This window comes from Psittacula echo (assembly GCF_963264785.1).
Source record: "Psittacula echo genome assembly, contig: SCAFFOLD_89, whole genome shotgun sequence".
Lineage (NCBI taxonomy): Eukaryota > Metazoa > Chordata > Aves > Psittaciformes > Psittacidae > Psittacula > Psittacula echo.
This window is the reverse complement of record NW_027664210.1, coordinates 143,363-159,548: the sequence shown is the minus strand read 5'-3', so window position 1 is coordinate 159,548 and position 16,186 is coordinate 143,363. Positions and strand designations below refer to the sequence as shown.

Here is a 16,186-nt window from a genome sequence, read left to right as displayed (position 1 = left end):
AAGCCTGAGGTAGGTATCATGAGTTCTGCTGTCCCCAGATGCTCCCCCCTCATGGCCACAACACCCCAGTGTTTTTCCAGGGAGGCCCCCTTCCCCTGGGTCCCCCTTGCACTCCCATCCATCCCATTACAACCCAAAGCACCCCAGGATGCCCCAATACACGGCCATGCACCCAGGTGATCCCTTCCCCAGGACCCCCATTGCTTTCTGTGTACCACCATGCAAATTCTTGTACCCCATTTCTCCCTGAAAGCACCTTCTCCAAGGACCCCATTGCTCATCGCTTTTCCCTGCCTGCCAGTACACCCCAGTGCACCCAAGCGTGTCCCTAACCCTCCCTTTCTCCCCAGGTTCCTCTGGTGCTTCTCCGCCAGAAACGCCTGGCTGTAGGTCTTCGTGTCTAGGTGAGCAGCATCAGGGCATTTCCAGCCCCACAAGGGATTCTGAGGCCCAGGAAATCCCTGAGCCCTCAGGGGTGGCCAGAGCTTGGGTATGGAAGAGGGAAACAGAGGGGACTGTCCATGATCCATGTGCCAGGGCAAGCTGGACAGAGCTGCCTTTCCTTGCACTCAGCGGGGCTCAGCAGACCCAGAGGATCACTGTGCAGGCCAGGCAAGGGCTCTGGTGCCATACAGACCCCCAGGATGACCGTGAGGGCTGGGCAGGGCTCTGGGAGGTTTCAAGGCTTCCTGTTGTAAGGGAGTCTGGGTGCCCTATGGATCTCACAGGAGCCAAGCCCTATCCCAGGCATATTGGGGTCTCCAATTCCCTTCTCCTTCCTCAGGTCTCTGCAGAGAGACACCGGGGACAAGGCCCCTCTCGTGTTCCAGCAGACACCGCGGGCGGGTGTTTCATTTAGGGATCTGTCTTTCAGGACCGAAGTGGTGGTGACCTCCTTATCGTGTCCCCCTCCAGCGCCATGAGGAGATGGTCATCCCTGGAGGACCCCACCTGATCCCCTGGGAGCCCTGGGCCGTTTCCCTCTCATGATCAATAAACCCGTTCAGCAAAGCTGCACTCTGTGTGTCTGTGTCTGTGTCCCCTCTCCTCTGCCAGCGGCCGCATGCCTGGATCCTCTCCGGCTGCATCACCACAGTGAGCAGAGTGGCTGAGGGAATGTGGGCTCCTGTGGTGTCTGTGTAAAGGAGATTCCCTTCCCGCACACCGTGTGCCCCAGGTAAGGGCAGATGAGGGCAAACTGGAGTGTCCCTCTGTCCTGGTTTAAACCCAGCTGGTAGCTCAGCACCAGGCAGCCGCTCGCCCACCCCCTGGGTGGGATGGGGAGGGGAATCGGAAGAATGTAAAACCTGCGGGTGGAGAAAAGAACAGTTTAATAATTGAAAGCAAGTAAAAGATAGTGATAATATAAACAACACCAACAATAACAGAAATTATAATAATACTAGGAAGCAACAGAAAAAGAGAAATGAAAATCCAGAAAACACAAGTGTTGCCCAATACAATTGCTCAGCACCCGCTGACCGATACCCAGCCTGATCCAGCATCAAACGGTCCTTTCCGTCCAACTCACCCAGTTTCTATACCGGTCATGACATGCTGTGGTCTGGAATACCTCTGTGGCTAGTTCAGGTCAGGTGTCCTGTCTCTGCTTCCTCCTGGCTTCTTGTGCTCCTCCTCACTGGCAGAGCATGAGAGACTGAAGAGTCCTTGATCAGGATAAGTGCTACTGAGCAACAACTAAATCACTGGTGTGTTACCAGCATTGCTCTCAGACTGAAGCCAAAACAGAGCACTGCACCAGCTACAGGGAAGAGAATTAACTCTGTCTCAGCCAAAACCAGGACTACTGCCTGGGAAAGGGAAAGCAGCCTGCCCGCCCCTCGTCCTCTGCTTTGCAACTACCAGCCCTTGAGTATCCCCACCTTCTGTTGGGGCTTCTGAGAACACACAACCACCTTAGCGGAGAGACCAGCCACAGGACAGCAGGCCTGCTCCCTGCCTTGGCCCAAAGCTGAGCAGAGGGAGGCCAAGGAACACATCTTTGCCTTTCACTAGCTCAGCTATTCAATGCTGATGCGCGCTCACACATCACGAGCTGTTCAGAAGGCATAAGCAGACCCTGGATCGGACCTTTCTCACACACTGGGGATCAGCTGGCAGAGCAGGGGCATCCAGCAATGTCTGGCTGGAGCTAGGAGGGAACTGGAGCTAGGACTTGGAACCAATTCCAGTGCCAGCTCAGTTCCAGCCACGAGCTTGCCCTGCCACGTGGACAGGGCATGTCACTCCAGTTTGCATCAGAGACTAGATCTTTCCTTTGGGAGGCCTTCTAAGACCCCTTGAGGGATGTATTGTATCTGCCCCTTAGCTCTGTCTCTCTTGCCTTTATCTTCCTCACCAGAAAGGGGAGAAATGCCAGTCAGTAACAGCAGCAGATCATTAGCAATGTCCTGATAACACGGGAGTTTTCCATCAAGTTTTCTCCCCGCCACTGTGACAGGGGGACTTCAGCTAAAGGTGCCCAGGCATGCACACAGCAACACACAGCAAAGGGCAAATGCACGTACAGCAACTCGTTATGCCAGACGCCTGCACTGCGGACAAGTCTTCTGGAGAACAAGGCGCTATGGGCACCTTCTTTTCCTCCCTTTTCCCCTTTCAGGTGATGCTGATCAAGCCACAGCCACCTGCTCTCTCTTTTGGGCTCAAGAGGCACTTTCCTCTTGTCCTGCTCCTTGTAAGTTTTGAAGAAGAGACTGACCCCCACCTCTCTCCATCCTCCTTTCATGTAGCTGTAGAGAGTGAGAAGGCCCCCCCTCAGCCTTCTCTTCTCCGGACTAAACACTCCTAGTTCCCTTAGCCATTCCTCACAGGACTTGCTCTCTGGACCCTTCACCTCCTCTGCTGTCCTTCTTTGGACATGCTCCAGCACTTCTCTGTGTGTCCTGTAGGGCACCTCCTGCATGTCTTTCAGGACTGCGAAGAACAGATCAACTTCCAAACTAACAGAAAGCTGCATCGGTTGTTAACACACCTGTGGAGAGAGAAGAGAGGGACAACTGGAATAAAAATAGCTTCAAATTCCTCCTGACCTTTGACAAAGAAGCAACCAAGTTTTCCATAGCAGTTGCACTGAGGTCTTGAACGGATTTTATCTGACCAGCCCCTTGACAGACATGATATTAATTTGCTGCTTTACTTGGATAATCTTGATTATTTCCACTTGGAATTGGGCAAAAGAGAGCAGCTAAATCATATGGTGCTCTCAAATCACAGGGGAAATCCATACGCCGGCCTCTTCATCATGTTACCACAAAATCTATTTCCTCTTTCATCGAGACAAATGTCAGTAATTCAGTTGGTGGGCTGGCACAGGACAGACGCTGTGGTGTAGGGATTGTTAATAGTAATTTCTGATTCATTGAGATTGTGCAAAAGCACCAAGAGTTGAAGACCAATTGACCCACGGTGGTCTGTCTCCAAAGGCTTACAAATTGGGGTTTGGGGCTTCTTTGTTTGTTTGGAGTTTTTAAATAGGATTTTTTAGATATTTTCTAAGTGGTCTTGCAAAAAAACAATCGCCACTGAGCTCTGAACAAAAGAAGCCACCTCATAACTTCTCTGGTGGTCCACCGAGTTTGTGGACTTTGATGTTCGCAAAGCCACCAACTCAAAAAGCCATTTCCTGGATGCAGCTGGTCTGTTACAGCCAGTCGTCCTGTGCAACAGGAGAGACAGAATTAGAGACATCAGCTTGTCTTGGAAAACTAAGTGGAGTTGAGCAGAGTAAATGCAGGAAGATCTCACAGCAGGAATCCAGTCCTGCAGGCATGATGCAAAAAAAGTGCACATCTCCCTTTTAGTGTCAGATGTGTTTTACTTGGCCATTCCTGTTGCTTTTATATAAAAGTCTGCCACACAATAGAATTACAGAATGGCGATGTTTAACTAACATATAATATATTACAATAGTAAAAAGTGTGGGAAAAGACCTTAAGACCAGGCAGAGCCCTACTGTTTGCTTTAAAAACAAAACCCTACACAAACCCACAGAGCAGCGGAGCTGCTTTATGCAGCCTGCATGTGGCCTTCAGGACAATTCCACATTCAGCCTGTGCTTTGAGCCTCCCTATTCCTCTTACCCTCAGGCTCCTAGAGGGCAAGCCACAGACCAAATGGCAGAAACAGGTTAACCCTCATCATTCCTGTTGCTGGCAATCCCACATAGAGCTACCACTTGGGCCATGGAATGCACAGGCATTGAGAAATCCCTCTCTTTTCCCAGTGAAATAGCATTGGCTATGCTTCTGAAAACACATTTCAGGTGGTCACCAGGAACGTACAAATTCCAGGAAGCTGCAGGATCAACTGCAGCTGCTCATCACCTTCTGAGAAAAACACCCCCAAAAGAGCAACAAACCACAGAAAGGCAGCCAAAGGAGTTGCCCTTTAGGGTGTTGTAAGGGGCATATGAATAGGTACAACTCATCTAATTCTTCTCTGTCTGTCCGCCTTCACCACCCCCAGATGGCTGAGCCCTTCCATTTCCACCCTCCCCGTGCAGCGCTGGGGAAAATGAGGGGAATTAGAGACCAGAAGTAGAAGAACTGGTGCAGACTGGGTGAACGAGAGAGCAGACCTGGGAGCACAGGGGTAGGAGGAGAGAACAAAGAAGTGGCCCTGGAAAGGTGGGAGAGAAAGGAAGCAGAAGTGGGACCACTGGGGCAGACAAAGGGAACCAGGGAGTGGTGTGGGAGGGCACTGGGGCAGGTGGATGGACTGAGGGAGTACTGGGAGCACTGGGGTTCAGGGGGTTGAGGTGATGCTGGGATCGCACTCAGGGTGTATGGGATGACACTGGGGGCAGCACTGTGGAAATAGGGGTTGCTGGCAGGGGTGGGGTGACTGAAACCCTGGGAACAGAGAACCTCTGTGCCCTGCTGGAAGTTGTCACCTCTCTATTGTTCTCTAGAGGCAGCTGAAAATCGGAAGTGACCACAAGTAACCACCAGCCAGGCCAGGAGCCCCACATCTCTCCCCCCTCCAAGTCATTTAGATACTATCTGGTGGCTTTCCACCTCTCTCTCTTCTCACATTCAGGACCATTATCCCCCAGATGGCTCTCACAGTCCCTAGAGGTGTTGATTGAGGTGGTAATCAGTATCCTCCAGCCCCCTAAATTACAGGTCCTTGCAGATGATGTTCCAGTTGGGCATGAAGCTGTAGAAGGAGGCAGATCAGCTCCTGCATAGTAGGCTTCACTTGTATGCTCTGATACTGCTGATACAGAAGGTCCAAGGTACAGAAAGTCTCGAGTCAATTTACTGACGATAAAATCATTGCTGGTCCATTTGTGGTGCTCCCAGTGATATTTGTGGATGTTGGTGAGTGAGTGACTCAGGAAGGGTGAAAAGGTAATGGATGGAGGGATGAAGGGATGGAGAGAGGGAAGAAATGAAGTGGGAAGGGATGGGGAAACCAACAGATGCTAGGTGAGTGAAGGGGGAATGGAGGGGATGGGGAGATAGAGGAAGAATTGAGCTCACTGCAAGGACGGAGCGAGCGGCTGGGTGGGCTGCACTGCCCACTGCACTTAACTACTTACATGCATGCAATGCCTTGAACAACGACTTCACAGCTGTGTCATAGCCCTCTGAAATGCTAATTATTCAGCACTCTGTGGCTTCAGCAGCTAATGCACAAGGCAGAACAATTTTCCAGTTGACTGCCTCTCCTTTAAACAATCTTCAAAGCAAATATTCAGAAGTGCTTGATATCTTCTCAGAACTGTCCAACAACAGTTCTCTTCTCTATACCAAGTCTTCTGTAAAGAACAAGCACTCATCATGTAATGGGTAATCTTCAGAAATGACCTTTAATGTTTCACTGGAGAGTCCCAGCTATTTTCAGCTCTCAGCCACACACAGTGCTTCTTTGTTCCTAGCTTTCCATCTGAATTGAACTAGGCAGGCTTTATTTGAAGCTACGACAGGAGTCTGTATCATAATGGAGACAAACCAGGTGACCTCTTGCTTCCCCTGAAATAACCCATGGGCTTCAAGATCCAAGTCAGGTTTTCCCCACCAGCCTTGTAGAATTATCCTCACAGTGGATTATTTTAGTTATTTTAGAGGGAGCAAGTGCTGAGGCTTCTGCTTGGTATGTGGAAAGACTGTGACACTTCAGGAGAGGACGAGTCTGAAGAATAGGACAACAACTTGGCATTCACAGCTCTGCTCTCCTGACACTGACCTCAGAGGGCCTCAGTATGGCCACTCAGTTCAGTGCTGCCGTTGCTCAGAGCGGTTGGTGGGTTTGCTGACAGTTGCACATGAGCACTTCTGATGTTCTGCTCCCTCGAGAGACTGGTAGACAGGCCACCCCAATAGGGATGGGGGATTGGAGTGGTTCTTTGGGAACAGCAGCCTTTGTCCCCATCCCTGGTGGGACACCTCAGCCAAGCTGTCTTGGGGAGGAGAGGTGAACGGGGCTGGAGAGAGAAACCTGACATGCTTCAATGGTTACCTTTCAGAAACAGGCAAGAGAAACAGATCTTTGTCCTGATGTGAAAATTGCCCGGGATTGGCCAGAACTATGAGAGTGCTCTCAGTGTTGTTCTCCTTTCCTTCTAGCAATGGCACGTGGACAGCATTTTGCTTGTCTCATGGAAAGAAGCCAGGCTGACAACCATGCTTTAAGGCTCTATTGCAATTGCAGTTGATTGTTGCGCACGATGAGGTTGCAGTGCTTGAAAACAGGCATGAACAGTTCCAGGCTTGGCAAGTTCCCAGGCTCTCATGGCTGCCCCTACCCCACACTGGTCAGAGGATGCTGCCCAGGATAGGCAGGGAAGGAAATCTCCCCAGTACCCAGGCATACCGGATGCTTCAACTGCCACAGCCCACCTGGGTCAGGCTCTTTCCAAGTTTCCTCGACAGGATCCTTGTCCTGTGGGCCCTGGACAAACAAAAAAACCCGCATCTTATCAGAGGTGCTGTGGGGACAGACATCCTTCCTACAGCCAGGGGAGCTCTGTTCCTGCAGTCAGCTCCAAGTGGCTGCTTGGGGACAAGCAGACAATTCATTGTGTCCACTCTGAATGGTCACATCTTGCTCGGTGACAGCGCTGACTTAGGCTGACAATGACGGTGGTGGTGTCGCAAAAATTCACACTGACTGAGGTAAGAGAGGTCAGGACACGAAGTACAGAATTACAAGAACAAATATTTATTCACGCACATAAGGTGTTTCAGCTAAATTGAGGCACCCAATTGTGGTTTTACACAGGGTGCATGGAACCTTCAAATGTTCAGGTAAGGCGTGAATCAAGTGATCACTAACATCTTTACAACCAATTAATAAACATAGTAAATCAAAGGAGGAAGATGAAGATCACAGTGCTCAACTTGGCCTTGCTCCTCAGCGTCTGGTACACCAAATCAGATGCACAGGTGACCCCAAATTATTAAACCTCATTAATGAATAAGGCTGGAGGTTGGTCTAGGCTGCAGGAGATCCCAATGACTATGGATGTTCTTTGCCCTCATGGACATCTGGGTCCCAGCATAAGGTATGGATCCGCCTCTGGAGTCCTGGGTCCTTAACTCTCATCCCATTGCCCTCTTCTCTCTCTCCAGAGCTCAAATCATACCTCTTTGATTGTTGAACTTGGACCATGTGGTAAGTGCCCAGATGGCCCCTCAGGTGCCAGCCTGGGGTAATGGGATCCCAGGGAGCCTGGAAATGCCCCTCCAGAGACATCTAGGGAGCTCTGGGGAGACTGGGGTAGGATTTCTCAGCAAGCTCATATCATCAATCCTGCAGAAGAAAGCTGCAATGTTGGGGACCAAGCCTCTTCGGCTTTGCCTCTCCCTGACCAATCAAGGGGCTACCCAATCCCATCAGTCCCTCTCCTTCCTTCCATAAGTCTTTCTTTCCCCGGAGCCCAGGTTCACAGTGAATAGTCACATCTGTCCCATGCCTGTGAAGACACATCCCAAACTCATGGAGGGGCCTCCACCAAGTCTATGGTTATGTGTCCATAAAGAAATCCTCCTTGCTCTCTCTCCATGACCTTTCAGTTCTTCCTAGATCTATGCTTATTATTTTGTCTGGTCCATAGCCTAAATTCCCCTAACAGTGGTCCTCCCAGGCCCCTTAACTTGGATCTGTTTCAGTTCTTTTCCTTCGGTGCCTACCAATCACCTCAGCTGGACTTCCCAAAATCCCCTCCCTCGACACTCCCCCATCTCCTCTCCTTGGGTACCCAAATTCCCTGCAGTGTCCTATGTGTCCGTCTCCACCCAGGTTGTCCTTGCACGGTTAGACATCCCAGACAAACCTGGAAAGCAATGAGGCTGGGGGTGCACGAGGAGGAAGCCTGGGGAGGGATGAGGGGAAACATCTCTGATCCTCCCCACCTCTCAGGTCTCATCACAACTGCTTTGTGGATCTCCTTCCCTAGGACGTGGCAGATTCTCATCTCCCAGCAAATGGAGATGTTCCTTTAACCACAAGTAGCTGAGAGAGATTGGACTTGGTGCCAGACACCATGGGAAATCTGTCCCCTCTGCTCCCTTATTGCCCTTGGGAACATCCCTGTGACCCTCAAGGTTTCTCATGGCAACCTTCCTGTTGCGGGCGGCTGACATTCAGGAGGAGGAATCTCTGGCCAGCACCATGAGTTCTGCAAGCTCCTTCCTCTCTTCCTTCTCTCTCTTCTTTTCCTCTTTCCCCAGACCCAAGGGAGTTGGGGAGAATCAAAATCATAGAATCATAGAATAGTCAGGGTTGGAAAGGACCTTAAGAGCATCCAGTTCCAACCCCCCTGCTATGGGCAGGGACTCCTTACCCTAGACCATGTTGCCCAAGGCGCTGTCCAACCTGGCCTTGAATGCGGCCAGGGATAGAGCATTTACCCACTTGTTTTTTTTGAGCAACCTGTTCCAGTGCCTCACCACCCCCACAGTAAAGAACTTCCTGCTTATATCTAACCTGAACTTCCTGTTTTAATTTGAACCCATCACCCCTTGTCCTGTCGCTACAGTCCCTGATGAAGAGCCCCTCTCCAGCACCTTTCTAGGTCCCCTTCAGATATTGGAAGGCTGCTATGAGATCACCACCCTGGGAGATAAAGGCAACAAGAACTGATGGATCAGGCACTATCAGGTGGAATATTTGTACCCAGTCATTGATGGCTTTTTGATCCTATACAAATTGGTAGGCAGGGTTTCCGTCCAGGCATAGTTTAGGCAGTTGTTAATGGGTTGTTAACTTTGCCTGCGGTTTGCTGTGTAAATGCGTCCCTAAGACGCTGGTTGGGCTGTTTTCAGATAGTACAAAAGAACGTGTAATTGATAGGTGGCCCACCTGGAAGGGTGCCTTTTCTGAAAAAGGGCACGTCTTGGGGACCTTTATTCAATTCCCATGCTGTATTGTAGTCCCACTGTGTCCATGTATTGTGGTCATTTGTTAGAATCGTAGAATAGTTAGGGTTGGAAAGGACCTGAAGATCGTCTAGTTCCAACCCCCCTACCATGGGCAGGGACACCCCACACTAAACCATGCCACCCAAGGCCTCATCCAGCCTGACCTCGAACACCGCCAAGGATGGAGCATTGACAACCTCCCCGGGCAACCCATTCCAGTGCCTCACCACCCTCACGGTAAAGAATTTCTTCCTTAGATCCAATCTAAACTTTCCCTGTTTAAGCTTTAACCCATTACCCCTTGTCCTGTCACTACAGTCCCTGATGAAGAGTCCCTCCCCAGCATCCTTGTAGGCCCCCTTCAGATACTGGAAGGCTGCTCTGAGGCTTCCACACAGCCTTCTCTTCTCCAGGCTGAACAGCCCCAACTTTCTCAGCCTGTCTTCATACGGGAGTCCCTTGATCATCCTCATGGCCCTCCTCTGGACTTGTTCCAACAGTTCCATGTCCTTTTTGTGTTGAGGACACCAGAACAGCACACAATACTCCAAGTGAGGTCTCACGAGAGCAGAGTAGAGGGGCAGGATCACCTCCTTCGACCTGCTGGTCGCGCTCCTCTTGATGCAGCCAAGGATACGGTTGCTTTCTGGGCTGCGAGCGCACACTGCAGCCGGCTCATGTTCATTTTCTCATTGACCAACACCCCCAAGTCCTTCTCCGCAGGGCTGCTCTGAATCTCTTCTCTGCCCAACCTGTAGCTGTTCAGAGATGAATGCATGGTGCCCATATCTATCGGGCACAGATAATTCCCCCCCTCCCCCTTCCTCCCCTGACGGGTGTGTGGGAACTCTTGACGTGGGTTTATGGTATTTAAAATCACGTGGGCTTTACTGAATGTTGCTGTATAACAGATTCCCAGTAATTGTGAATTTTGGGTGTATTTATTTTCCTGTGCAGGTGCAGGGGACTGGATTTGGAAGTCATGGTTAAACTTGGCATAGGTTGTGATGCCAGAGAAAAACACAGCTTAAAGGGGTAATCTTTTTTCCAGTGGCCTTATGATTCACAATATTTGCAGCAATTGGCTTGGGCAATTTCAGGGGAAAAAAGTCCTTGTGGTATACTGTATCCTTGCCCTTGTCCCCTTCCTTTTGGGAAAAAGGGTCCTGGACCCCTAAGGGCTGTGGGAACTAGCAAGGGAACTTGCATTGTTCCTCAGTTTCTCCTTGTGATCCTTCCTCCCATTAAAGACAAAAGTTGCTACGCTACACAATTTCATCTCTTCCTTGCCCTTGCCGTGCTGGAGCATGTTTAGAAAAATCTTTTTGGATGTCAGGAGTGGGTTGGTTGACAAAAAGGGAAACAATTATTTCCAGGGTGGACCCTCCCATACATACTCCTTTGCTAAGCTCATCGAGCACAAACATCAGATGAGTGCTCTGTTGACCCTTACTGACTTTCCCTCACCTGACTGCAACTGGTTGTTTTTTATCCTGCTCAACTCCAGGGATTCTAAAAGTCCATCTCTACATTGTCTCAAGGTATCCCTATCTGCTTCTGTACCATGATCCCACCCTGGTTTGCCACCAGCTGCAGCCTTTTCCCAGAGGCTCCTGCAGCCCAGTGCTCCTGCACCCATGCCCGTCACTGTCTCCGTCCCCACACTCAGAGCCATACCCATCCAGCCTTCCCATCCCAGCGTCAATGCAGTCCCATCCCCATGCTCGCCCCTGGCTCCAGCTCCATGCTTGGCCTTCACCTCCAAGTTCTGTGTGAGCCCTGACCCTCAGCTTGGCCCTTTCCCCACATTTGGTGTGGTCCCCAGCCCCATGCTCAGCACTCATGTCCCACGCTGGCAGAGTTTAACCCTGTGTCCCGGGTTCAGCTGTAGCAGTCATTTTTCTCCTTCTCAGTAGCTGGTGCAGCGCTGTGCTTTTGACTTTCAGCCTGGGAACAGCGCTGATAACACCGATGTTTTTAGTTGGTGCTCAGTCATGTTTACTCTGACCAAGGACTTTGTGAGTCTCATGCTCTGCCAGGATGGAAGGGAAGCCAGGAGGAAGCAGAGACAGGACACCTGACCCAAACTAGCCAAAGAAGTATTCCATACCACAGCACTTCATGCCCACTATGGAAACTGGGGGCAGTTACCTGGAAGGGCTCGATCACTGCTCTGGTCGGGCTGGGTATCGGTGCGTGGATGGTGAGCGGTTGTATTCTCTCCCCTTGTTATTCCCTTCATCATTATTATTATTGTTGGCAGCAGCAATGGTTTGTGTTATACCTTAATTACTGGACTGTTCCTATTTCAACCCATGGGAGTTACATTCTTTTGATTCTCCTCCCCATCATGTCATGGGGTGCTTAAAGTCTTCCCTTAGGACTTGGGCCTATGAGCATGAGGTTTCTTCCAGCTGTTTGACGAAGACCTCATCTACTTCCTGATCAGGCAGTCCGTAACAGATACCTCAACTCACATCACCCATGTTAGTCTGCCGGCTAATCCTGAGCCATAACCTCTCAACCGGCTTTGTTCACCCCAAGGCAGAGCTCCATGGATTCCAGCCGCTGTCACAGTAAGGGCAACTCCCGCTCATCCCTTTCCCAGTCTGTCCCTTCTAAAGAACCTGTGTCCATCCGTTTCAGCACATCTGTCATGTGAGCTTTCCCACCACATCTCTGTGACTTCACTGAGACTGTAGCCCTCTAATGGCATGTAAACTTCTAATTTCTTCTGTTTGCTCCCCATACTGACTGCATTAGCGTACAGACACTCCTGAAAGATGAGGAACAACCCCCACACACCCCTTGCTAATGTCCCCTCAGCAATTCCTTATTTGTGAGTGTGCACCGTTCTTCCCTGTTCTGTAGATTTTGAAAACCGTCAACCACATCACTCTGCACCTTTGCTTGCCAAACCAATTCACCGCTTCCTCACTTGAAGTCATCATCTCCCTCCTATCTTATTCTAGTCTCCTCAGGTTTGCCAGTCTGTTAGCAAAGAGGGGTTTCTACCTTCTTTGTCGGGAAAGTTCTACTTGTCCCTACCAATCCTTGACCCCCAAAGGTGGTCCTGTGGTTTTAAAATCACACCGTTGTCATTGACACAGCTGCACAACAACGTGCTGAACCTCAAGATACATCCACTCCTCCTTAAGCCTTTCCAATTTGGCAATAGGATTAAAGAGAAAACCATCTGGACTCACGCTGACCTTAGCCCTCATCCCCCCAGCCATGTAGTCACTCTCGATATGCTCAGATACTCCCTCCCTACTGGAGTATTTGTGATGATGTTTAATAAGGGGCAATAGTGTGGTTTAAAATATATATACATATATATGTGGCATGAGACCATTAAAAGCAATCTGAAGTTCACTGTATTTCTAATTGCAAAAATTTATAGAAACACATAGCTTGCATATACATACACACACCGGTTTTCGATGGCATTATAATCCTTGAGCTCATATGCAGTATCTTAGAAAGACGGGTTTGGCTTTACTTTCTCAAACATGTCAAATTAGATCACTTTCAAGCTTAGCAGAAGCGCATCACAAGGCAGAAAGAACAGTGGAATTAAAACTTGTCCTAACAACAGCAGGAGTGACTTGAAACAAGTCAGTCATTCTTTGCGATGCTCTCTTCCACCAGTCCCAGTTTTACTCTTTCTTCCACCTCTCTCTTCATCTTTTCTTTCTCTTCCATTTTCCCCCTTTTTGCCAGTGACATTCTTTTGGCATCCTGCACTGCTTCCATCCGGAGCTGCTCGAGCTGTACTCTTCTCTGAAAAAAAAAACCAAAGCCGGCCATGTTTCTTTGTGTGACTTTTGTTTCTCTGAAACAATAAACTGGAAGCACGTACAAGATTCCTGGAAGTTCCTATTCTGGCATAGTTTATTAAATGTGATGCTAACAGACACAACTCTTGGGGTAGCTGCGGCTACCTACTCACCTATAAACTTCCTAGCAAACAATGACTACATATGCGAGTGTAAATGACACTTGCTTCTTCCAGTAAATGTATCTGCAGTTAATACTATTAGTTACTTCAAAACTCAGATAAACATTGAGAGTTTTGCTTATGAAGTACAAAATAAATGCTAATCACATCGTACTACAGTGAAAAGGAATCAGGAAAGGGGGCGAAGGGCATCAGAGCCTCTCAGAGCAACAGACTGAATTGCTAAAACTCATCTGAGGGAATTTCAGGTCATTTTAAATCAAGGACACAACGGGAGAGAAAATACTATAACAAAGGAACAAACAAAACCCTTTCCACCTCAAAATTAACTAGACAGGGAGACACTACTGAGGAAGCTTGTTTATTACTGAGAAAAATTCTGTCTACAGAAAGGCATTCACACTTGCTCTGAAGTCACTGAATCTGAAGTTAATGAAATTTTGCATTTGCCATACAGGAAAAAGCTTACCTCAAAGAACTTAAATAACGACCAGTTAACATCCTGATGTTTCACCCAGCTGTACCCATAATGCACTAAATTTTTAAACACAAGGTAGGAAAATTCTGTTTTCTAAATGAACGTCCTTTTTTTCATGTTTAAGTCCTTCAGTGTACAGCTGCCGTATACAGCTGCCAACTTTCAGTCTGATGTCTATTCTGTTCCGTTCTGTAATATTTTGATTCTCTAGAGCCCATACTGGTAAACATCTATGTTTGATATAACTTATCTCCAGTGGGACAGACCCCACTATTCCAAACACACAGGGTTTTATATGTATCCAAGATTTAAAAGTCCCATTCAAGGCAGACGCTAGAAGATACATCAATTGCAGAACTTCTGTGAATAAAGCAGTTCTGTATCCACCTCACACTTCATATGTCAGATTTCTCATTCAATCTATGTGAGCATCTGATATAATTCAAATAGTGTAATTTCTACCTTGCCAGTCTTCTACTGCTAGGTAGCATGGGGCTTCATTTTTATGAGCACAAGTGTGGTTTCCAATAAGCACAGTGGTGTGGTATTAACGACTCCATGCGTAAAAGTCAGAAATCTCATTGATTTCTCTTCTAAAATACAGGTACAGATGATTAATTGGTAGAATTTGTACCGAAAGCTCCACCCTGCCTAACTTGTTTGCTCTATGGTGGTCTTTCAGCCTGGAAAGTTGTCTATGGATGTTCACAGTAGCTAACCTTAGTCTCGGAGAGAGCATTTCCTTTGCTGTGCACTCACCTTAAAGATTCTTTTCTCCTCACGTTCCAAGTAATGACACAGTAGCAGCTCTCTTAAAGCTGGTGGGTTTACAAAGATCACAGCCACTAAAGTGAATGAACTGAACCTTCTTATTTAAATTCTTTTGTAAAACACATTTTACCGGTCCGTTACATGGAAGACATACCCCAGTCAGTATACAAGCACAAACCACTGTACTCAGATCGTAATGATGGGAAGACTTGCTCAGCAATCCCAAACACTCCTGCCTATGCCGCTCATTCCAGGATTTCTTTTTGCAAATATCACTGCAAGTGAAGACTTCATGACAATGCTGGCAAGGTGAGAGCTGAACACCAGCTGAACGTCCACACTGATAGCAGTATTTAAATAAAGGTAATCTAGAACAAAGACAGTTGTAAAATGAAAGCACACTGTTGTTTGGTTAATGCTTTCCTCAAGCTGACAGCATGTTTGCAGATCACAGTAAAACTGCATTAAAACGGCTACAATACAAAAATAATAATGTTCAACAATAATGCTCAGCAATAAAGAACAGGAGTCTCTGCAGCTTATCACAGGGGTTTGTGGGGAGCAGACTGCGTACCAGCTGCAAAGCCAGCCCCCAGAAAAGCCTAGTGAGAAAAATGACCAAGCTTTTACCAAACCAACATCCACATCCTGCCATACACTAGCACACTGCATACTTTAGTGTACACTCAGCCTGGAGATGTCTCTTTTCAAACTGGCATGCAAACAGATCATATATGGCCAGAGATAACAAAGCCAAGCTGGCAAACTTAAAACACTCACAGAACACCCTGGAATACTGCAGAGACAAACAAGGGCTTTCATAGGCCTCTGCACCACAACAGTTATTCCAAAGTTGGAACATAAAACAGATTGCTTGGATTAAGGCTGTCAGTGGGACAGGGAAGCAGAATATTAGATATAAGTGCAAGCTGGACTACAGATTCACATCCTTTTAAAAGCATCTAAGGATCATTTCCAAATAGCAAGTTTCACTAAGGTTTCATTTGTTGCTGGAAGTCATCATTGAGATTTATTTGTAAAATCTTGGTGTACTAGTTTAACTTTCCAGGTTTTAGTTTGAGTTAGTTCATGTTCTTCTAGGTATTTCTGCATCTTATGCTACTATTGATCTATCTTGGTTCAGAAAAAAATGCTACCTCAAAATTTCTGTCTTCAAAAAGGCCCCAGCTCCTGACACCTATCTTACTTCCTCTTGATTCAAATACTGAGGCAAAGTTCAGAAGCCTGTGAATTCCGTACGGTATGAGAAACTGGTGACAGAATTCAATATCCTTGAGGCCAGTATTCCATTATTACTCAAACTTTTGTTAATACACAGTTCCAAGAATAACATTCAAACTGTACAACTTATTCCTGAAATTTCTGGAGAAATGTAAGCTACAAAATTTGTACGGGCCTAATTCTTAGTATTTGCATGCTCCTCTAATGTACTGATGTCATTAATTGGTTTAAAACACAAGGACACTCTGCTTCTCACAAGAAGACTGAATATTATAAACAGTAATAGCAAAGTCTGGAGCTGAAAAGGAGGGATGTGATCAGAGCCCAGAAAGAACCTAATGGCAG

At 47.9% G+C, this 16,186-nt stretch overlaps 1 protein-coding gene across 1 annotated transcript in view; it reads right to left on the bottom strand.

Annotated features, from left to right (window-relative positions):
• Positions 1–3,664: 3,664 nt before the first annotated feature.
• LOC308232663 (uncharacterized protein) overlaps positions 3,665–16,186 on the bottom strand; it is a gene marked incomplete at both ends in the record, with an annotated part of 33,121 nt that continues 20,599 nt past the window's right edge. Inside the window, 2 exon segments of the mRNA XM_080639891.1 lie at positions 3,665–3,679; positions 4,104–4,113. Coding sequence (XP_080496017.1) covers positions 3,665–3,679; positions 4,104–4,113 — 25 coding nt within the window.